The sequence below is a fragment of the Diabrotica virgifera genome, chromosome 9, assembly GCF_917563875.1.
Source record: "Diabrotica virgifera virgifera chromosome 9, PGI_DIABVI_V3a".
NCBI classification, from domain to species: domain Eukaryota; kingdom Metazoa; phylum Arthropoda; class Insecta; order Coleoptera; family Chrysomelidae; genus Diabrotica; species Diabrotica virgifera.
In genome coordinates, this window is record NC_065451.1 from 105,147,800 (window position 1) to 105,173,502 (window position 25,703).

A 25,703-nucleotide genomic window follows, 5' to 3' on the forward strand; every position below is an offset into this window, starting at 1 on the left:
TAAAGTTGGTGACATTGTACGCATCAGCAAAACCAAAATGTTATTTGACAAAGGATACGTTCCAAGTTGGACAACAGAATTATTCAAAGTTACCAAAATCAATATTACCAATCCTGCAACGTACATGCTCGAAGACATGCAAGGTGCACCGATCAAAGGAGCCTTTTACGATGAAGAGTTACAGAAAACAGCCAATCCTGATATTTACTTAGTTGAAAAAGTTTTACGCCGTAAAGATAAAAAAATGTACGTCAAATGGCTTGGCCTTGATGCAAAACATAATAGTTGGATTGATAATGACGCTGTCATCTAAAAGGTGGGGGAACAAAAGTATGCAACAGTGAGGAGAAACACGTTTTTCGATCTGTTTGTTGCAGTCAGTGCGCTAGTAAAAATGTATTCTCAAGATACTGGATACTCAAGCGGCAGCGAGTATGATGTCACCCTTTCGCAATCATCCGAAACATCAACCGTATGTGAAGACTACGATCAAGATCTTGAAGATCTTCTAGAAAAGTACGAAGAAGCAGCCAAGAACGAGACCCATTACCTGCTGTACACTCAATTTGTAAATGGATCATACCAACTTGGATGTGGTCTAAGTCCAGCTAGAACATACACTCCTGCTGTAATTATGTGGAAATCACCATGGCAGAAAATATCTTTCAGTACCTATGAATGGGAACAATTAATTACCCAACTCAACGAGAATAGTTTTTTCTATGAGAACGTGAACTTTCCTGATCCTGTTGAAATTCAGTGCGGTGACTACTGCAGAATTCGACAAATAATCTACGACAACATGAAATGCCTTGAAATAACCAAGCACGACATTAACTTTTGTCTCTCAGAACTTCAAATGAACACCCTTTTGGAAGCAAATAGTGAACTTTTAACACCATATCTGACAATGCTAGAGACTGTTGAATTTCAAAATTTTTATTATAACACGCTTAATATTGTTCGCGATAGTTTTAGTAATGAAAATTATACGTTTTCAGGCGCCATTCAAAAATTGTATGCATTTACATAGGAAGGATATACTTTACAACATATAGCGTTAGGGCAACTTATATTTTTCTGTAAACATAGGATCGCTAATGATCTTGAAAGAATTTAATAAAGCTTGTAAAAATATATATATCTGTTTTTTATTTTATGAAACTAAAGAAATTAAAAGAGGAGTATTTTTGCTGCACACACCGCAATCATATAAGACCCAGGCTGGTGGGGTTTACTTATATCACAGTGATGTTTTCTTATGTGACTCAGTATCATTCGAGATGCATATCAATAAGGTTGTTCTGCTCATCGCAACTAGCATAAGTTTTTGCCTAGGTGGAAATTTTACTGAGACAAATGCAGTGTCATGGCTAGAACAATATGGTTACATCACCACAAGTGAAACTGCCAACACTGATATTACTGAAACACTAGAACAGTTTCAAGAAAGATATAATTTACCGGTGGATGGGAAATTAAATAAAGAAACGATGGAGTTAATGCAGAAACCACGATGTACCCAAGGAGACAATGCTTACGCTGTAAAATCAGCATGGAAAAAATTTGATATAAAATGGTATTTTCCTCAAGCAATCCCTGAAGCCTTGACAGTCACTAAAAGAGTATTTGAAATATGGGAAGAAGCATCAAAATTTAAGTTTACTTATCTGAGAATCCCAAATCCACAGCCGGATATAACTATAACAGTAGTTCAAAAACAGCACTATTTTCGATACAATTGTCAGGGTAACGACGAATGTCCTTTTAAATTTACAAATGGTGTATTAGCACATTCTTATTTTCCACCTACATCTGGGTGCATAGAAATTCATATGAATAGCAATCTAACGTGGGATTTCAGTTTGAATTCTACAGTAGGTCGAACAAATTTCTTTGCAGTCCTTCTCCATGAAGTTGGTCACGCTTTAGGTTTAGCACACACTAGCGATTAGAAGGCTGTAATGTATCCCTTTTATGAAACCTTTCCTTCCCACATAACTGATGATGATAAAAGGGGCTTAGAAAAGTTATATGGACCTAAAAGTAAATCCGCATCTATTCCAACTCGACCTGGTGTTACTAGGAGTAGTGTAACAACTTTAAAGACAACCACAACAGAAAGATCTTGGAGTACGACAACCACAGCAGCTAGGACTAATAAATCAAAGCAAAATATAATAACGAATGTATGTGAATTGGAATATCCAGATTTAATATTTTTAGCATACGCTCCATCATTTCCAACATACCGAATGTATATAGTAAGTAAGGATCTGGTATGGAAATACGACTTAAATAATGAAAAGATCCCTACCAATGCTGAACAATTTATAAGATATTTTCCAAGGGGAATTACGAACGTGACACATGTTTTTCAAAGCACCAATGGAGATTTGATTGGTGTAAGCAGAAATCGTATATATGCAGCAGCATTTCCTAGCTTAAGAATTCATACAGATAACATGGTACCTGAAGTAAATAACGCAAGAAGTATTAACGGTTTATTTCAAACAAATTCAGGAAAAAAATTTGTTTGTTTTGATGGCTCATTTATTGAATTTAATGATAAAGACATTATCTCTAGAGGACGCATAAGTGATGTTTTTCCAGGAATACCAAATGATATTACATCAGCATTTAATTACATTGATGGACATATATATTTCTTAAAGCAAAACATTTATTACAAGTTTAATGAATTTACAAGAAGTGTTGTTGAAAAATGTACTTTTAACTGGAATATGTTAGGTTTCCCTTGTCCTGATAATGGATTAATAAAACAACTGAAATCCTTATTATCCAAAGTAAATTTATTCTTTGAATGATTAATGTCTAAATGAAGATTTTTATTGGAAAAATGTAAATGAAAATAAAGAATATTTTATAATAAAGTCTTTTTATTTACAGATATTTTTAATATACATTTACAGAACTATTACAGAATTTATATTTAATATATACAGATAGATATAAACTAGGATAAGGATGAACAATTTTTAAATATTTTTTGATTTGTTTGTCGAAAAAAGTTAATTATTTTCAAAAGAGTCAATACCACTATCTATATCGGAATCATCAAATCGGGTATGTGTTGGCATTTCATGCAAGTCACGAGTACACGACGCATCGTCTTTTAATTCAAATAATACTCTTTTAAAGCAGCTATGACACCAATACTTTTTTTCTTGGTATACATCCTCAATTATATCATGAGCATCGTACATCTCGTGAGAATGATCATAGCTAACAAATATATATTTGTTTAAAGTTTTGTGTGTATATTTAAATTTAGAAAAACATATTTTGCATACGTTAAGACGATATTGCTGTAGCCAATAACTAGAATAGTCTTCGAAAACATAATCCCAATCTGATCTCCCTAATATAGTGTTAATTAAATGTTGGTCTATTTCTTTGGAACATGTAATAAATTGAATTCCTTTATATGAAGGTTCAAGATCCTTTTCGGCTTTTTTTAACATAGCACGCCATTTAAATGAAGGAAATTTTTTGACAATCATCTTGGTTAACTTCCATGGTAGGGGGGGATTGCTCCATGAAATCTGCTGCCGATATAATTGTATCGCAAATTTTTCTAACAGCTAATGTTGTTAACGTTGGAGGGTTCATCTATAACAAAACAACCCTATTCTAAAATACTGTAGTGACCCCACGGGAGTGTATCAAAACTGTTTGGAATTAAATAGCGTTTATCATCATGCGGACTTAAACCAATTTTACTTTGTTCGACAGAATAGACGTTATGTGCATACGATCTAATACAGCGTTGTGTAGCTGTTTTTTCTTTAAAATTTTTCAAACATTCAACATAATCCTCAAATTTTATTTTATTTTTAACAACATTATATTTAACTCCTTTAGATTTTTTAACGATCTTCCCACCCTGCACCTTGTAACTATACATTTTACTTCGAAGCCCCACAAAATGTGTCATAATTTTACCGTTGTTTTCATCTTTCATTAGACCCGGCACCTTTTTGTTTTTTTTGCGGTATTTTATATGTTATTTTTAGAATAATCTGAAGTATCAAATTTAATAGAGTCAGCTTTAATTACCTCCTCATATACATCCTCGCACTGCAACTCGTAGACAAAACTATCGGTGTCCATGTACATAAGCTTACACCTATCTGCTCCCATTTTTGGTAACATATAGGTGTAATGAAAATCATACATGACTGTCTTAGAGAGGTCTAGAATCGCCTGCCCTACATATAGAGGTTTATTAAACGTTATTTCAAGCTTTTTTAATTCGATAACCACCAGATTTTCCTCTAAAATTGTACAACTATGAAATCTAAAACTCGAAATTAAATTTGCGGCGCCATAGCGACCACCCCAAGATTTCGCGATTTTACAAATACGGTGTTTTTTAAGTTCTCCATAGTTTTTCCGAACACTGCGTTGTTCATTAATTTATACAAATTTTTTTCGAAATCTGTCTGAGCTGCAGCCCTATTTCGAGTATTTAGCTCGATGTAGGGCTTCAACCTGTTTAAATTGTAAAATTTTATGAATTTTCGTTAACTTTAGTCCATTAGCTAGCATTTGTTTTAAATTTTTATAGTGAACGGTATATTCTTTTTTATCGTGAAGTGTTGTCATTAATTCCGGTAATTTTACCCCGCCTCTGGGTGGTACGCTGCGTTCGGCTGCAAACGGAAAATCTTTATGTTTATCATGCAATTCTTGTGGGTATGATAGATCAACTTGTAAGATATACCCTACGTCAGAGTTATCGGCTATTGATGTCACATCAAACGATGTTACATCATCCAACCATTTAAATCCTCCGTAGGGTAAGAGCTGCTCCATTGCAAAACCATACAAATTGTTAACATCCAGGTACATAAGGTATTTGGACGGTATTTTAGGATCGTAATCAGGCATATATTTATTGTTAGCTGTTAGCTTCAGAAAATCGGTTGCTACATACGGATATTCCACCTCTTATGGCGTTCTCGTAAAACAGCACCATGTCTGGATCCTTTAGTAGTTCTAACCTACATCCTGTATACTTGAGCATACAGTCCCACGTATATCCGGGCATTGTATAGTACCACGCAGGATCCAGGCCATAGGTGGAAAAACATTTTTTGCGTAATTGTTCGAAAACGTCCGCAAGAAGCAGAATATCTGTTTTTAAATACAAATCGGAATATTCCCCTATATTTTGAATGTTAAATTGATGCCAAACAGATTGCGCATGAGCGTACTTCTCATCACTTATATTCTCATCATTTAATTTATTATAAAAATTTTCAATTGGAGGTAAAGAAGTTTCATCTAGTTTCGACAAACTATCTATGTAATCATAGCAAAAAACTCCTTTACGCGTTAACAAATTAAATTTCTCATTTTCTAAACCTTGAAATTCCCTCCTTAAAATTTTCTTTTCTGAATCGGCTAAAATTGAAGCTAATTCATCAAGAGAAGCCACCATAAATCGAAAAGAGTCTATAAATCGTAATTTAATGTTATTTTTATCTGAATGCAGCGTAAAGGAGATGTATTTATCTTTGTTAATGGGAAGTACACTCAAGTAACCTTTTTTGCATAAATTTGAAATCATAAAATGGCCGTCATATCCGGACAAATTATGAAAAACGATGGGAACTACAAACAATTTTCTAAAGTTAAGATTGCATGCTTGGTGTGCGAATCCCCTAAATGCCCCATTGAAATGGTCGTGGTCTTTAACAATAATGTCTTTGTCTGAAAAATGTTTACTACAAATGTGACAAGATGTCGCTGTACTTGCATTTGGCTTTTCAATCATAGGCACTATTGTTTTTAGTTTCGAAGCAACACAATTAGAAACGTCAACCATACGATCTGCAAACCAATCCATACAATCTGCACCTCGATAACTATCAAAATAAGAAAGACTATCATCATAACAACATTTTACATAGTAGCCTGCGCTGTACGGAACATGTTTTTGATATTTTAAAGTTTTAGTTAAATTTACGTTGCTTTGGTTATAATTTTCTAATTGACACTCAAAATCTGCATAAACGACAAAAGGAGTAGTTTGCTGGTATGTAAAGTTTTTAAATTCGACGTGGCTTTCTTTTGGAATGTTAATCTTATGTTTATTAAATTTAGAACACACTTTTTCATGCTCAACAAATTTATTTTGCTGATGAAATACATCTATCGCAAATAAATTTTTTGTGGCCGTTCTTATTTGTTTGCCTACTAACAAGATACGACAAATTTTTAATCCAACAATAGTGGTATGTAATCTCTTCGTTACAATCATTTTCTTCAGTTGGTGGAGCATCATAATCATTTAAGCGAGGATAATAATGACTTTGAATTAAAAGTAAATTAACGTGTGTGTCCCGTTTATTTTCCGTCAATCTGGCTGGTACTACTGTGTAAAACGATGCTTTCTCTGTTTTAATTAATTCTAGAGCGTAAACATTGACTGAAATGTTATTTAATTTTTCAAATTTTGAAATTTGCGATAATGGCATAGGACTATCTAAATTCTCTGTTTGTAAAACTTCCGTAAAATATGGATATGAGGAGGTTCTTTCTGGATTACTTTTATGTCTAGGAGCCCGAAGAGCGCTTACGATAGCCCAGTAAAAGCAGTTCTGATCTGTATTTTTTACATTAATACAAGCTTTCTTTTTTAAAATTGGTTCTGGGAGTCTAATGTAAGATGAACCGTTCCCAAGTTAAAATTTATTGATATTAACAGCCAAAGAAATAATTTTATTTAATGCAAATCCCGAATCTTTTTCGGCAAATTCCGATAATTCGTTTAAAAGTTAATCTACTACATTTTCCTTGAACCATTCGTATATTTGAGTTGATAAATCAATAATACAATTTTTAGTATTAAAATATTTAATCTCTACAATTTCATTATCTCCTGATTTTCTAATAAACTCCCCACAAAATGCTGTATTTACTTTAAGTGCAGAGTGAGTTTTTAAAATTTTACCGATTTTATTTTTAAAAACAACTACGCAATCTCCTAAAAATTGATTCAAATCCTTATGTCGTAAATTAGCTATAATTCCGGTTTTGATTCTACTTTGAAAACTTGATTGTACATTTTCCCATTTAACCCTCTGCCCCAACTTTAGGTGAAGACCTGCCCCGATATGTCTATTTAAAATTAGCTTTCTAAAATGTTTAAAATGACCCATATTTGTTTCTATTTTTCTACAAGTCCCTACAGATAATTTATTCTGTTTTCTACTACGAATTATCCTTTTACATAATCTAATTTGTTTTTGTAATCTATTTAACCACACTTCCGCATCACTGATTGTAAAATTATCAAATAAAATTTTTCGTAACTTTCTAATTGCTAGTACAACACCGTCCGTTTGTTTAATGATATTATCAATATTATTCGAAGACATTTTATTAAAAAATTTTTTTACGACAAACAAATTTAAAAAATACTAAAAATCGCTCACCCTTTTAATTTTCTAATGTTCTATTATTTCGAACGAGGCGGCTGGTTGTGCTTTCTTTGTAGTGACGTGTCCTTTAAAGACCAGACTGTATTTCCCCTCTTCAAAATATTTGAGGTATGGCCTGTATACTTCCGTGACCCGTGGCGGCAGGAATGTTACCTCCTCCTTTTCCAATTCTAGCAGGATTGAATTGCCGAATTGGGAGTTCACTTCTTTGGCCGCCAGTATTTTGTGTGGCACACCAATGGGTAGGCTGCTAAGCTTTCTGATTTGGCCTCTCTCTGCAATAACAGTAGCCTTATTTAATTTTGATAGGTCCATCTATAATAAATAAAAACGTATTTGAAGCGTAAATCCAATAGCAACAAAACATTTTTAATTTAAGAACATTTTATATTGACCTCCATTTAGCGAACTGTATATATTTAGAAAATTAAATTAAAACTATTAGGAATAACAGCAAGCGAAAAAATCACAATATGTGTATATATTTTTACGAATAAAAACGAATTCTACGAAAATAGAAAATAAATAATATATGACTGGTACTTCAATTTTTATTGATTTGCATACACAACTGTATATTAAATTCAAACCAACACTATTGGCATAAGATAATAGCAAAAACGAAAAATCAAAAAAATATTACAATAGAGAGAATAGATATAGCTAGTAAAACTGAAATTTCTATTGAAGTACACTAATATATCATTTTTATCGAAATAGTGTGTATACTTCATGAAAATAGAGAAATAATATGTATACTGTACGAATAAAATAAATAAGAAGAAAATCGAGAAAATTAAGTGTACTTATACAATAGAGAATAGATATAGGGATTCAAACTGAAATTTCTATCTAAGTAGGTACACTAAAATAGCATTTTTATCGAAATAGTGTGTATACTGCATGAAAATAGAGAAATGATATGAATACTGTACGAATAAAACAAAGAAGACGAAAATCGAGAAAATTATGTGTACTCATACAAAGAATGCAAAAAACAAAAACAACAATTTATGCACAAGTTAAAAAACAAAATCATAAAGAGAAAAACTTACCTCGGTGTATTAGAGTCACTACACAAACGTTACTGCTAAGCACAATGAGTGCAATACCCATGTGCATCCTATTTTATATTGTAGCTTCATTGACGTCACATGTATCTATAATTACACATTCTCCAGTTTATTCTTGAAAGTCATGTTGGTTCTTGAATAATTATGTCATGCTACATACTTAGTACAGTAACAATGCAGTAACGGAAATTCCAATTGCATGTGAAATGCAGTCGATGTTAATAATTATAGATAAAAATGGAATTCGCGAAAATAATGTGTTAATAACAGTAATTTTCATTTGTATATAAATTATATATTCAACCTTGGAAAATACTCATTCTGCATGCGTTGAGGTATTTTGAATATAATTTTTAGTAATAAATAAATTCATCGTTTGTCTTATAGATACTAATGGGGACTCCCTCGGAAAAATGGGACTCCCTCGGACAATCCTATTTTGCATGCGTTGAGGTATATTTGAATAAAATTTTTAGTAATAAATAAATGCAACGTTTCTCTGTAAATTTCAAATAATTTTTATATCTAGTAGGTACTTGTAGAGGATCATATTCTCAGCAGAAATATTTTTAATTTTTTAATATATCGCCCATAATACACCTTTAATAACTTCTACTACTTCTAACTATACTCTTCATGTGTGTAAATTACTTTGGATAAAAAATGGCAAACGATATCTGAAACACAATGGTAAATAACATTATAAACGAAAAGTATATTTGCAAAAAGAAGAAGATTTGACACACTGTGAAAAAGAAGATTTGACAGTGGCAACTGCGACAAGATTTGACAGTTGACAGTTGCGGAAAAGAAGATTTTTGGTAGCTACATAATTTATAAAAATATTATGGAACAATGGCGGATGACTAGTGACTACTAATGACGTCTAGCGGATAAAAGTTGAACTATAAGTCAGTAGATTCCTTCGACGACACGTCGGACGTGCAGCAAAAATATTATGGAACAATGGCGGCTGATTAGTGACTACTAGTGACGTCTAGCGGATAAAAGTTTAACTATAAGTTAGTAGATTCCTTCCACGGAGCGTCGGGGCGTGTCACATCATCTGTCTCTCTCCCACACATTGATAAAACGCTCTCTCTCTCTAACACATTGATTTCCCTATGTGTAGCCATTTCGGCATTACTTATCTACTTCTTTCATTTTTTATATTTTTTTATTTTTGAGGTTTTTTCCTTATTTTTAGTCCTACCCCCTCCTTCCAACCACTCTAATGAAAGGTCCTGACGTCTAGAATACAAAACTATCATTATTATGTAGAAAAATCACGCGTATTGCGATAAAGCGACAAGAACTGTTTTTTCATCCCAACCCCACCTTCCAACCACTATAATGAAAGGTCTTGACGTCTAGGATACAAAGCTATCATTATTTTTTAGAAAAAATCATGCATATTGTGATATTTCGGTAAAAACTCTTTTATCATCCTAACCCCACATTCCAACCACCCTATTGAGGTCTTAATGTCAGGAATATGTATATATATTTGGATTATATTGTTAGTTTTCGTAGTTATACACTCTAAAAATACCATAAAACCGGTATTTCCAGCTCAAAACCGGTATTCGAAACCAGTTTATATTTATACCCCCCACTTCTTTCATCGTGATTCATTTTTACATCATACATTCATCAAACTTCAGTTAACAACCATGCAGTGCGACTCTTGTTTAAAAGTTTTATCCAACAGAAGCAGTGTAACTCGTCATAAACGAGAAAGTTGCCCGGAACGGTTTAGTAATAAAGTGAAAAAGGTGAAACTTTCAGATGTTGATACATCCGCTAATATAAACTATTCAGCCACCGGAGAAGCGACTTCCAGTAAATCCAATGTTCATCCAGTTACTACTACATCCAATGTTATTAAATGTCAAGACATAAAAAAATTTGTGAAAGAGGGTTAACAGGACATTTACATAGTAATTCACACAAGTGTTATTAATTATCTAGATAGTGGGGTTGAGAAACTATTAAGTTGGTTTAAAAATAGAATTAGTAGTTACTGTCTTACTAGTAGCAAACATCACACTGACCACTTGGAATTTTTTAGTGAAATTGAGAGTAATGTTCTGAGTCTCCTACATAACTATATTCACGAATTTAAAGTGTTGAAAGTTAATTCAACCTGAGACAGTATAAAAAGATTGCTCGAAATAGCAGATGAAAACCCTTCGAAAAATCAATTGTAAGACTCTATGGGATAGAGCTACTGTACTGTACTGTACTATAGAAGTACTGACCACATAAGCCGAATGACAACAAACAGGGTAGTCAGGACAGCGAGAGACGGTTCCCCAATAGGAAGACGATCAGTGGGAAGACTACGAAAACGATGGAACGACAACTTACTAGAGGTACATTGAAAAAACAGACGACAGAGTCATGTCTACAAAAAGAAGAAGAAAGTTTCATTTACCTAAAATGTCTTTCAATAAGTTGCCTCTGAATTCTCCTGCCATCATTTATATAGTTTTGAGGTCCTGTAATAAAACAAAAAAAAGGTTTTCTTTTAAACAACCATATTATTTAATATGTACCTTGAACAGGGCCATTTGGATTCTCTTCATGTTTCACTTCTATGTCTTCTGGCAAATTTAGGTCTCTACCTACAACTAAATTGTGAAGTACTACACAAGCCAACACAATTTTGGCAGCTTTTTGTGGTGCAAAGTGGAGTACTCGATGTTGTAAAAGGCACCTAAAGCGCTGTTTGAGTACTCCAAAACACCGTTTAACTATATTTCTTGCCAAAATGTGTTGGCGTGTATATCTCCCTTTAGGAGAATCTTCTGGAAAATTTTCCATGGAGTAATAAGCCATGGTTGCAATGGATACCCTGCATCTCCTACAATAGAAAAGCTTTACTTATTTATTTATCATTATATTATTCTAAAGCTTTTTGATTCTTGCATTCTGTATTTTCAGGAGAATATTGAGAATATGCCACATACTGATTTAAATTTTATTAAGCGATCTCTATATCCAGAGACTGTTTGTTGAAATATTAACAGATGTCTCACCCTTCAAAATAATTTGAAATACAAAATTTTTTTGTAATAAGTTTAAATTCTTTGGATATAGAGATCTTCGATCTCTATATCGTCAGTAAATAAATATGTAAATAAATATACTGCGGCTTATTTTCAACATTCTCGTGACAATAATTATATTACTTACCAATTAACCAAGTTGACTGTAACTCATTATTTAGAAACATATTTTCTAAATGTTGCCTTATAGAGTTCACACCCCATATTGCTGAGTCATGTGATGATCCAGGAAAGCGAGCATTGCAATTTAAGATCTTTAGGTCTGCATCACAGATCTAAATCAAAATAAACAATTACCAATATATTATATAAAAACCAATGCTATCCATTACCATTTGAACATTTATACTATAATAACCTTTCCTATTATAGTATGCCAGACCTGGTCTTATGGGATCATTGGTATTTGGTGCAACTATAGCAATATGGGTACAATCTATTGCACCAATCACTCCAGAAAAATTAAATTTTTCATAGAATCTAAAAAGTTAAATATACGAGAGGTGAATCAAATATGAACCGACCTTTGCTAATAACTTTTTATTGAATTATAATTGCAACAATTAAACAATACTCAATTTTTCTATATACATTCCTTTCTTCTGTATGCATTTTTCCCAGCGGCTAGAAAGTTTCTGTATTCCATTTTCATAAAAAAATGAGGGATGATGTCTAACCAATTGCTCACGAATTGCTCCACTTGATTATCATCATCAAAACGCGCTCCGCCTAGTGCATCTTTTAATGGACCGAACATGTAGTAATCACATGGTGAAAGATCAGGACTGTATGGAGCGTTGTCATGCAAGAGCAACACACCTCGTATACGACATCCCGTTTTTTGGACCTATAGCCAACTCAAAAACGGTCCAAAAGACTACAGTAATAAGCTGCATTAATGGTTCGTCTCTCATGAAGAAAATTTAGCAACAAAACACCACGATAATTCCAAAACATGTCGCTAAAACTTTGCCTGCAGACAAATGAGTCCTCGCTTTTATCCGACAATTTTTGGAAGTCGTTGATGACTTTTGTTTTCTACGGCATCTCGTCCTTCACGAACTTGTCTATGCCAAAATTTCACTCGTGATTGGACAGTGTTGATTAACCATATTGATTTTTTAGTCTTCGCCAAATTTCAGCGGGACCAACATTTTCTTCTGCATGGAATTTGATAGCAATGCGTTGTGCAACGGAACACGGCACTACTCTCCCACTCATCGCAACAGTAACTGGCTGCACGTCATTAGAGAATAGGCGGTAGCGCGCAGTCACACATTAGACTATAACCTACCACCACAGGACTAATTTAGACATATCCGCCAGTTTATGCTAAGCGGGGACGGAAAGGTCGGTTCATATTTGATTCACCCACGTATATAATATATATTTTGTAAATTTTGTTAATTACATGTTTTACTTTTCTTTGATTGCTTGACATTCTGCATGGGTAACAGGGAATTTCACCTATAATGGCAACAGATGTTCTACTATAGCATCAGTCACTTCAGGTAAAACTTTACTAAACGTAGACCGTTCCATGGTAAAAAACACTTTGTGTCACACTGCCCTGGTATGATCCTGTTGCGAAAAATGCAAAAGCACTTAGCACCTACAAAATATAACAAATGAAATATTTATAATTCTTAATAAAAACAACACACCTTGGTTTCATGTGCCAAAGCATTTGCTCTTTGCACTTGTCTTAAATGGGGCCGGAGACTTTCGACCAAATGCCAAGCTAATTCCCATGATAATCGAAATATCTTTTGGAATTCGGCTTCCATCAATTCAAATTCACACCAAATCTCTCAAAATTCGTCTTTGAATGTTTTCTTCATTTTTACAAATAAAATGTTTTTGTTTACAAATTACATAACAACAACATAACCTAAAAATAATACACTATTCATAAAAATAACTTTAACAAACCTTCTAACAGCATCATCTAATTCTTCTAATAATCCAGCGTTTACAATGTGACCAAAGTTCTGTACTAAATTGTCCATTTTTAGTTTTAATTATTTTTTACAGGACACGTTATTTATACCAAGACGTTAAATAGGTGGCGTTAAGTTGAACCTATTATGTTACCAGATAACGATTACACATTACGAGATAACGTTTTTGAGAAACGTTATTTGTCATACATCACATCAATTTGTAGAATTTAATGTAAATGCAGGATAACGTGCACGTTATTTATAACGTGTTTGATATATCACAGGGCAGAATGCCACCCTTTTGTATACCGACACTGATTCTTTAATTTTACATATTCAAACAGAAAACGTATACCATGATATTAAAGAAAACCTTGATTTATTTGATACATCCAATTTCCCTGTCGAAAATATCTTTAATATACCCAAAGCACCGTCCGTGGTTGGTAAATTAGAGGATGAGTTTAAAGGTGAACCAATTACGAATTTTTGTGGTACTGGTGCCAAAGCTTATTGTGTGACATTAAGTAACAACAAACATTTTAAAAAAGCTAAGGGGATTTCCAAAAACGTTATAAATAAATCTTTAACATTTACGGATTATAAACAAGTGGTTGATAATGATAATGCAAAGATTTATCGTAAAATGTATACTTTTAAGGCACATCTACATGAAATGTACATATAATGAATTAAAAAAATAAGATGGCTTTAACTTCCCAGGATGATAAGAGATATGTAATACCCGGAACTATTAACACATTAGCGTGGGGTCATTACAAAATAGATACGTTTACACCTGATCAACAAGATAATCTCGATTATTTAATCCAACAAGCTAGACTAGTTCTTCCAGAAGCAGAAAATAATGGTGGGGGCGAATTTAACGTAGATATGTAGTTTTGAAATGGATTTATTATAACACCGTAGTGGGAGGTGCTAACCACTCGTTGGTGGGGGTTTAGTTTAATAACACGTTGTAGAGATAATTCATACAGTTCTCCTTCAGTTTCGCTGCTAGTAACTGTTATTTACAATGTGGATGTGTTACGTTACCGAAATTGAAATTACGGATTTAAAACGTGGTGTGGAAAATTTACACCAACTTTTTTCAAATCTGGAGTTTGATGCCTCTTATGAAGCTATTTATGGTGTAGTGCGTCCATCATCATATTCTCCAGACTTTTGTATAGAATTAGCCGAAAAATATAAAGAAGGTGTTGAAATTTGTGACTTGTATCTCAAAAACCAAATCTGTTTATATGGATTTGTATCGTTAGTAAAAGTTGCAGAATTGGATAATTATTTAATTCGAATAAAGAAATATCTCCCATCTGTTTTATATGAAAAAGAGGAAAATAATGAAGGTGATATTTCCAGTAATGAGACTATTGAAGAAGATTGTTCTGAAGATGGTTCAAGTAAATCACAAGAAAATGAAGGTGGTACTTTCAGTAATGAGGTTATAAAAAAGATGACTCTGAAAATGTTTTAGGTAAGTCACAAACGTAATATTTTTATATTTACACTTTGTATCAGTAAGGCCCGATTGTTCAATTGGAGATTATCTTCAGATTAAAAATAATCTTGAATTAAACGTAAGATTACATTGTTCAATGCAAGTTTAACACTTAACCATCTGTTAACCAGAGATTATCTTAAACGCCCAAAAACGAAGGATTAACGGTGTTAACTAGATATTTGTAACCTTATTTTCTGGTTTTAAATTAAATATTGTCAAGAAAATTCCAGATTAAAGCAACCATAGTTATTGCACTATAATATATTGTGTTATTGCTACTTTTAAATCGTAGATAAGATTTAAAATAATATATTATAATTTAGTGTTTACATATGGCTATTGCTAATAATGGTGTTTTTGATTTTGAAGATGGAGATATCACAGAAAACGAAGAGTTCTTAGCTGTTGTTAATACAATTTTTCCTCAACGAAAAAATCCTGTTTTTCGAGTTAAAGAACACTATTTTCATAAGTGGTCAGATAATAAGTTTTTGAATAGATTTCGTGTACCAAAGGAAACAGTTTTTATGATTGTTGATCGTATAAGAGATCGTAGCTCATCCTACAAATAGGTAAACTATTTATAATAGTTCATTAAAAATATATAAAATTACCAGCCAAACCCGATTTCAGAACAAACTAGTTTGGCCTATTTTTTCCCAGATTTCCATTTTATCGCAATTTGTAACTGCATCACTTTCTTATTCTCGAGAATATGTTTATATTTTTTAACAAAAGATAATAATTTCTTCTTCATCAGCCGTAAAGCTCGTAGTTCTCTTTCTTTTATTATTTTTATTCCATTTTTTGAAATTTAAATATAAAACACGAAAATAATCACTGACATGGGGGAGTCACTGCGTCAAAAGTCATGAATACCATCCTTTATAGCACAGAACACATTTTTCGGTACAATTTTCATGATAAAATTTGTTCCAAGCCGTTAATTAATAACTGGCAACATTGTCACTGCTTCTGTATTCGGGTTTAATAAATCCGAAAGTTAACCTGCATTGAACAACTTGATTAGAAATAATCTTCGAATTAAATTTAATCATGGTTTACTTAATCCATGAGTTAACTACTGATTGAACAACTGGCCCTAATAGTAGTTAATACAAAGATTTTCGTACTAATAATTGTTTTATTTTAATGGTATGAACTTCCACCGGTGCGGTGTAATGAAATGAACTTACCTTGTTGAGAACATTGTTCTACTTCGCTATTCCGCAATTACCTAATAATGTATCGCATAAAAGTAAACTTGTTACTACTTCTTGTTTACTTTAATATACTTTACTTTCACTGGGGAAATTTTTACTGTGTAGCCAGAACTCTCATTTGCCCACTACTATTGTCCACCATATGCACGAATACATGCGTTTATTCGACGAAACCAATTATTCTTAATATCATATGTATGTAGATTTTGTCGGATTGTTTCAGCAGCATCAAAAATTCGTTGTCGCAATTGATCTTCTGTTTCAATTTCCTCTTGGTTGTCGTATACTAATGATTTTAGATGTCTCCAAAAATAGAAATCCGTAACATTGCATTCCGGCGTTCTAGGTGGCCACAGAATGTGTCCATTTCTACCGATCCGACGACGAGGATATGTGATGTCGAGGAAATTTTTAATATCTCTCGTAAAATGTACTGGGGCTCCGTCATGAAGAAACCACATTTCACATTGTATGTATAAAGGTACATCTTCCAGAAGTAACGGTAGAACATTTTGCAAAAAAATTAAATAAGTTTCTCAATTCAGTCCTCTAGGAAGTTCGTATGGTCCAATCAGATGATTACCAATGATCCCAGCATATAAATTTATACTAAATTTTTGTTGAAAATTGGTCCTACGTATAGCATACGTGTTTTCCTCATTCCAGACGTGGCAGTTATGGAAGTTAAACACACCATTTCTAGTAAAGCAAGCGTCATCTACACACAACACTTTACAAGGAAATTCGGGTTCTCTGGTGATTTTGTTCCGAAACCATCTACAAAACCTTAATCTTCGAGGTCAATCTCCTTCGTGTAAATGTTGTACTCGTTGATAATGGTAAGGATGTAATAGTTTTTCCGTAAATGTCTTATGAACAATGTTTTTAGAAACACCAACCATTCTAGCTACAGATCGTGTGCTTACTGTTGGAGTATCATTAACTATATCTAAAATTGCATCTTTCGCGTTGAGTCTACGGCTACTTCTTGTTCTACCGTTAGTTTTTTTAGGTACCACACAACCCGTCTCTAGTAACCTTTGGGACACATTCACAAAACTTTGCGCATTCGGACGTCGGCGTTCGTGATAGCGTTCAACATAAATTCTAGAGCCCTATTAAAGTCGCAGTGAACTTCACCGTACGTAATTAACCCACATATTACTAAAACAATTTTTTTTAGTCTTATCTTTTTAAAGGAAATATAAGGAAAGGTGTCTTATTTAACGACGAAAAATACTAAAATATTAATTTTTGCATTAGCTGTCAAAATATGTCATGTTCTTTTAAAAGGACGGCAGGGTCATTCCATATCAACTCAACACACCTAATTTCCACCCCTCTTCAGATTTGGTTATAATTTTTAATACTCATAGTGGCTAATAAGGTAAACAAAAATACAAAATTTTAAATTTTTATTTCAAGCCGTTTTCGAAATATGGTTATGTAAAGTTTTCAAAAAAGGTCCAAAACACCGCGACAATACTTTATTGGAATGGTTGTAGAAGCTGACCTGATTGATCCAGAATGCTGGGAGAGGTGTCATTTTGCAGCATTTTTAAAGCTCTTTACTGTGATATGTACAGCATTATGCTCATTATGCTACGATAAACAAGTTTTTCTCAAATAAAGAAATATATTTTGGATTAAGTTTTTTTCCAAAAAGTACATAATTTAAAATTATCATAATATTTCTACAAATACATAGTACTGTTGTTAATAACATATAAACATTTTATCATGGGATGGTGATGGGTTCAACACAAAAAAAAAATAAATTTCACACATACAGTATGGTGCAAATGAAAGGAATACATTCGTAATGTCGCAAGCTGGCGACTTTAAGGAAAAATCCCAAAACTGGTCCATTTTTATTTTTAAATTGTAATTTTTGACACATGTATCATACTTGTGACGTCATCCATCTGGGCGTGATGATATAATCGATGATTTTTAAATGAGACTATAGGTAGTGTGTAAGCTCATTTTAAAGGCTATTCAATTCTCTATTCAGTAATATCCAAAATAATATAATTATTTATAGAGGGTGGCAAAAAACGTTTTTCTTTAATTAAATCAATTGATAAAACAAGAAGAATGTATGTAATTTATATGTTTCTGGCAACAGTAAAACCTATTTTAAATTAAATAAATTGCATACATTCTTCTTTTTTTGTCAATTAATTTAATAAAAAAAAACTTTTTTTGCCACCCTGTATAAATAATTATATTATTATTTATATTACTGAATAGAGAATTGAATAGCCTTTCAAATGAGCTTACACACGACCTATAGTCTCATTTAAAAATCATCGATTACGTCATCATGCCCAGATGGATGACGTCACTAGTATGATACATGTGCCAAAAAATTACAATTTAAAAATAAAAATCAACCAGTTTTGGGATTTTTCCTTAAAGTCGCCCGCTTGCGACATTACAAATTTATTCCTTTCATTTGCACCATACTGTATGTGTGAAACTAATTTTTTTATGTTGAACCCATCATCATACCATGATAAAATTTTTATGTTGTTAACAACAGTAATATGTATTTGTAGGAATATTAGGATAATTTTAAATTATGTACTTTTTGGAAAAAAACTTATACAAAATATATATTTTTTTTGTTTAAGAAAAACTTGTTTATCGGATCATCATGCTGTATATATCACAGTAAAGAGCTTTAAAAATGCTGCAAAATGACACCTCTCCCAGCATTCTATCTCAAACAGGTCAGCTTCTACAACCATTCCAATAAAGTATTCTCGCGGTGTTTTGGACCTTTTTTGATAACTTTTCTTCTTCATGTACCATGTCCTTTCAGAACGTTGGTTACCGTCATAGCTATCTTAATTTTATTCACTGCCACCCTAAATAGCATGCTTGTGTCAACACCATACAAATCTCGCAAGTTCTTCAACCATGAGGTTCTTCTTCGTCTTGGACTGCGTTTGCCTGCTATTTTTCCTTGCATAATATTTTGTAGCAACCTATATTTGGGACCTCTCATTATATGTCCGAAGTACTCCAGCTTTCTTTGCTTGATGCTTTTTATGATCTCAGTAGTCTTGCTGAGACGTTCTAGTATTGTGGAGTTTCGAATCTTCTCCACCCAGGAAACTTTTAAAATTCTTCTATAGCACCACATTTCGAAAGCCTCAAGGCGATTTAGATCGATTTGAAAACTTTACATAACCATATTTCGGAAACGGTTTGAGATAAAAATTTAAAATTTTGTATTTTTCCTCACCTAATCATCCACTAGTAATTGAAAAAAAATCTAAATAGGTCAGGAAAAAAATTAATTCAGAGTGTGTTGATTTGACCTGGAATAGCTCAGCAGTAAGAAGCAGTATATATTAGAAAGTAAAACTTTATTAATACAAAAATAATTACAAAGTATGGAAATCCTTAAACCATTGTTTAGGGTATAATACCATTACATTTTACATTTTTCGGACAAAAATTGAACATTTTTCTTGCAAAGTTCGCAACGAGATTGTTTTTCTTGATAAACAATTAAATGGTTCATACCATCATATCTTGAATATACGACAGTGTTGGTAATCCGTCTTGTTGGGCCGCGTTTGATATCTTTTTTTGTAGGTTTCCAGAAGGTTGCAAGCTATTTGCCTTCTAAATTCAAGCTGATCAAGGCTTCCTCCGTCTTTTCGGTCCAATTGCCACGCGTTTTGAATAGCCATGTCAATTCCATGTACTATTAGCGGAAAGTACCATTTTTCCCTCTTATAGAAATCCGGTAAAGACTAATGTTTTGGTCACAGCGGTCTACGCCACCCATAAAAGAATTGTATTGCTTTATCATATTTGATTGAGAAACAAAATGTGTCTTCTTCTTATGGGAAAACCGTTTGACTGTGGTTTTACTGAACAAAAGTTAGATGCAATTCCTCATCTTCGGTAAACTTTTTCTGGTAATCCAAAGTTCTTTTTCGTCTTATTGCTCGAGTTTGCAGAATATACTTTAGATAAATGGGCGGTTGTTGTTTCTTTAATTTATAAATTGAAGAATGATCATCCCGCTCATAAAAATTTTCAGATGTATGTAATAACTTTTACTTTGCTGGAATTAGCTTTTTGGACATCAACAAAATCTTTAAAATCATATATCTTTTTTTTTTTCATAGAAGCTTCTACTTGATGATGAAAATTGTCCGCAGACATAAACGTTATGCCCAGGTTCAAAGTATTTAATAACAATCTCGTTAATAGAGACCTCTGGTGAGTTAACAATGTAAGTTAAGAAAGTAAATAACGTCCAATTTTTATTTTGTGACGAACAGTTGTCTACCCATAACACATGTTCATAATCTCTCATTTATAAAAAGAAATGTAATACATGATCACCAAGTCTCCTTTTTGCCCTTCTGCGAGGCCTTCATGCCAAAGTAGGGCAATTAATATAACTTTTTCTGTTTTGTGCCAATCGGAACAAAACTCGGATTGAATACTATGATCCATGGACAGAATATCGCCTTTTTAAACATATCCAATCTGGGGAGCATGATAACTTTTTGAAGATCTCCCGAAAAATACACAGTTTTGTCATTTAAATAGTCTTTGACTAGCTGGTAGGCTGAACGAGCTTTTGCCTTGAAGATATGGTTTTGCCACAATAAACAAACTTCGTAGTCTACACAAGGATTTTCTTTTGTATGTTTCGGATTATGTAACAAAAAAGTTTCACAGGCTTCACACCCTTCATGGCCGAGTTTTGTAAATGAAATATTCATTTATTTACTTACTACCGTTCGATATATTTCGTAAAAACAAAGAAAATTGGGGTATTTTCTCTGAAATCTGAATACAAAAGCTCGATAGTTAAATCACTCGGTAGGTATCGTTTATTTGGGTGGTGTTCGTGGCGATAATGAGATACAGCAGGATTAAACTTTTCAACATGAGCTCTTATCACGTCTCTATCAATTTTAAGAGTCTTGGTATGTTTACCTTGTTTACTAATACTATGACAGATAATTTTTTCTTAATTTTTAGAAAGGCGGTCTTGTAGTTTCAATCATTATTTTTACTGTATCCCAATGTAGATATAAAAAATTGTTTCCAAACTTGTACTTTTTCCCCAGAACTACACTTGAAGAAATATTTAAGTGACTTGCTTCTGCTAGACTCCGGGCACCTATGACATTTAACATCTGAAGATGTTACATAACTAGAAACAAAGTTTCTCTTCTCAGAAAATGTCATTTGCCAATATTGTTTATTTATAATTTTTCTTTCATCATCTGTAAAAAATATAAAAGTGCATTTTTTTCGGCATCTTTCGCTGCAAGGAGGTTTTATAAAGTGTTTATTATTAAGTCTGTATAAAAATTGAATAGAATCCAAATTAAATTATCACTTACCTAAACTGTGCCCACTTCTACGTAAAAACAAAATTATAACAAGCAAATTTACTAGGTAGAACGAAACACTAACACACTTGTTGTTTGATTTAAATCAAATGAAAACAAGAAGAGTACAGGGGAAAAACAAGGAATGTCACTTTTTCATGAATTTTTGTTTTCCTCGCCATGTGGTAGCAAAAACCGTGTACTATTGACTAAACTATCGATTCAGAACAATAACCAGAAAGATCAGTCTATATAAATTTTCTAAGAATTTGTATCCAGGCGAAAGACCAGGATTGTTCGCACGCCACTGAACAAAAAAAGGAACGTTAGCAGATTTTTGGTGCATTATTAAATTAATAATATTATATTAAGATTATATAATAAGAATTGATAGAATTCTGCTAAGCATCTCGGAAATAGTTTTTAGATATCATAAGAATTAAACCTTTATTGGTGTTTATCTCAATATGTATAAAATGTAAGATTCCTTGTTTTCCCCTGTACTCTTCAAATATTGCATTTTTTGGCGCGCATTCATAAGCCGGTGAATTACTTGTCTTAAAAGTGGTATGTACAGAATTTTGAGAACATACCACTTACTAGCTAAGAAATAGTAGATACCACGTTTAAGACTATTACTGCGCTGTTTTGTTGTACATACCACAATTTTTTTAATAATATATTTTTATTTTTATAAGCTTTTACAACTTTTAAGTTGAGAAAAATGATGTAGAATGTAAAGATTTATATGTATAACATCATAACTCCATTTGGCACAAAATTGGAGATACCACTTTTAAGCTAAGCACGGCAGTATTGTATATAGGTAAGTCAGGTTCCATCAACCTATTTTTGACCGCAGAATCTGTGGTATAATTTGTGGCCAATCTTTTCGGGACACCCTGGATATTGTAAATTTATAGGTTTTATTGCTAAATTTTCTACCTTCACTAGTTTCATTTCTTTTTATCTCACAACTTAATATATTTTCCATCTTTTGCGTTATTTTGCCGGTTATTAGCGAGCTCATCACTGTATATGACACTATGAGATGCAAAGTGGCCTAAGCCCAAAATACAACAAATGAGAAAAACAGTATTCAAACTTGAATTACACTGTTAATGTTAGAGGTTATATTGTAATTTTTTGAAAAACAATATAAAATTCTCGGATATATTTTTTGAGGAGTTAATTATGATATGGAAAATCTTATATTTTTTTACAAAAAGAGATAACTTTAATGTAATAATAATAACAAACTTTAATACATATGGTTATTTATCTACAACTTTACTTACATTTCCAGTTGTTATTAATATGGTTTCATTTCCCCTTGTTTCTTTGGTTAAATTATTTTCGCTTTCCCTCGCAGTGAACTGATCTTGAAAGAACAAAAGCTTCTCAAAACACGATAGCGATATTGATACAGACTCACTGCCTGAACCGCTGGGTATTTTGCGAGTCTTTGTTAATTCTTTATTAAATTGAGTTCTCAATGAGTTCATTTTTTTTGTGACCTCCTCAACTGCAACATAGTTAATCATTAAGAATTACATTAACACTAATAAATTATCAATTTACCTGTAGGGTTTGGCCGAATATCAGCCATTAAGGTAGCAATTTCTAATAAGGCTTGCCGACGTGAAGACTTTATAATAATTTTCATGTTTTACATTATTTAGGCAGGTCCTCTCCCTGTAAAAATCTATCAGGGCTATCACCTGTTCTTGATTCCAGGACATAATTTTAAAATATAAAATTCAAAAGTAGTTTTACAAACAAAATTCAACACGTGCACGGTACCGATACCGAAGAAAGGCACAGCAAAAAGAAATATGAATTCCAAATTCCACAATTCCATCACGTTATGTCAACTACTATTTGTCATTACATATTTTTCGACCAATTAAAATTGTAGTTTGAGGAAACTGACCTTGAATTAGAGGATTTGAACAGACTCAGGATGTGACGTCACTGTCACTTTTCAGTTTGCTCAAATTCTTTGACAGTGTGACATCAACTTTATAGTATGAGATTAGGATGCTTATAGTATGAAATTATCGTAATTTTGGTGTTACCTTGTACGTGTACTGTCAGGAAATTGGATATGAGGGGGAAGGATGTGTGGAGAGGTATAGTATTTTTACTACAAAAGCGATGTTACGTAGGTCAAAATTTTTGACTTAGGAGAGCTGTCAAAACATTAGAATGTGACTTTTCATTATTGCCATGTTTATAATAAACATGGCAATAATGAAAAGTCACATTCTAATGTTTTGACAGTTCTCTTACGTCAAAAGTTTTGACCTACGTAATAACGCTTTTGTAGTAAAAATACTATAGGTGTACTATTGTCAATAAGTAAGTCATTACTATGATTGACCTGGGCTTCTCGGAATATGTTAGGATGTATATCCTGTGAAATTTGGAGTGGTTTGGGACAGGGTATCAGTTAGGGAGAGGATTTGAATGTTGGAATGATTAAGTAAAACCTGTGATGTAAGGTTTCAATCAACATAAAATTGTACCTAATTAAACAATATTAACAAGAGAATAAACTTGGCAGTGACACTGACTAATGTCAAACACCGACAGAATAAAGTAGTCTGTATACTACCGGGTGTCCACTTATATTTTCCCCCATTTTAACTGCCTATAACTTCCAAACGGCTCAAGATAGAAATATGCGGTTTTCGCAAAAATGCTTTATTTTAGTAAAAGTTTTGTCTGAATGGATTGATTTTTTTTATATCGCTTTCAAGTACGAAAAGAAAAATGGCGGATTTTTTAAAAAACGTTGTTGACTTTTTTTAAAACGTTGTTGACTTTTTTTTAATGGAACACCCAGTATCTTTTTTTTTTTGTAAATTGAAAGAAAAGTCATTCACCTATCCAGCGATATAAAGTTTTTCAAAATCGGTTGTCAAATCACTGAGTAATTAATTTTTAAAATGAGAGGTGCAACGTGGATATCACATACCTAAATAACATAACTAAGCAAATTGATACTATGTTATGTGATTTCCACATTGCATCTCTCATTTTAAAAATTAATTGCTCAGTCATTTAATAACCGATTTTAAAAAAATTTATATCGTTGGATAGGTAAATGACCGTTTTGTTGATTGTTGACATTTTTTATTAAAACACCCAGTATATTTTTTTGTAGCTTGAAAAAACGGTCATTTACCTATCCAGCGATATAAATTTTTTTAAAATCGGTTGTCAAATGACTGAGCAAATAATTTTTAAAATGAGAGATGCAATGTGAAAATCACATAACATAATATCATTTTGCTTAGTTATGTTATTTAGGTATGTGATATCCACGTTGCACCGCTCATTTTAAAAATTAATTACTCAGTGATTTGACAACCGATTTTGAAAAACTTTGTATCGCTGTATAGGTGAATGACCTTTCTTTTAATTTACAAAAAAAAATATACTGGGTGTTCCATTAAAAAAAGTCAACATCGTTTTTTTCCAAAAATCCGCCATTTTTTTTCGTATTTGAAAGTGATATAAAAAATTCAATACATTCAGACAAAACTTTACTAAAATAAAACATTTCAGCGAAAAACGCATTTTTCTAAACTAAGCCGTTTAGAAGTTATAGGCAGTTAAAATGGGGGAAAATATAAGTGGACACCCGGTATTACAAATATTCAACCAATGCAGTACCAAGGAGGTTGGGAGGAGAATATCACATCATTCTCCCACACTATAGTCTTCCAAATACCGTGGTGAATGACGAACTCTTTCAGATCTTCTAGGCGCTTCTGAAGGAGGTAATGAGTTTCGCTGAGTGCACATTGGTTGTATTTTAAGAGGTAATGAATTCGGTGGAGAGGGAGATATAGTCGTATCTGACTGGGGCGGTATGTTTTGTGTAGTTGTATCATTGGATGAGGAATCATTGAGAATTGTATGTGATTCAAGTGGGTCCTCTACTAATACTGATTCTTGACCTGGTATATCTAGTGTTTCTCCTTCACCTCGTCCAATTGGAGCCAGATGACGATTA

General features: G+C 32.7%; 2 protein-coding genes across 2 annotated transcripts; both read left to right on the forward strand.

Moving 5' to 3' along the window:
• The first annotated feature begins 1,283 nt into the window (after positions 1-1,283).
• LOC126891206 (neutrophil collagenase-like) lies at positions 1,284-1,955 on the forward strand. Its single transcript, XM_050660388.1, has one exon. It carries the CDS (start codon positions 1,284-1,286, stop codon positions 1,953-1,955), a length of 672 nt encoding a protein of 223 aa, XP_050516345.1.
• Positions 1,956-1,964: 9 nt separating this feature from the next.
• LOC126891207 (uncharacterized) lies at positions 1,965-2,828 on the forward strand. The gene has a single exon (XM_050660389.1). It carries the CDS (start codon positions 1,965-1,967, stop codon positions 2,826-2,828), a length of 864 nt encoding a protein of 287 aa, XP_050516346.1.
• Positions 2,829-25,703: the final 22,875 nt, after the last annotated feature.

Bases quoted from the DNA above. Each gene is read 5' to 3' on its own strand.
- LOC126891206 (XM_050660388.1), top strand. From the start codon at position 1,284: ATGCATATCAATAAGGTTGTTCTGCTCATCGCAACTAGCATAAGTTTT.
- LOC126891207 (XM_050660389.1), top strand. From the start codon at position 1,965: ATGTATCCCTTTTATGAAACCTTTCCTTCCCACATAACTGATGATGAT.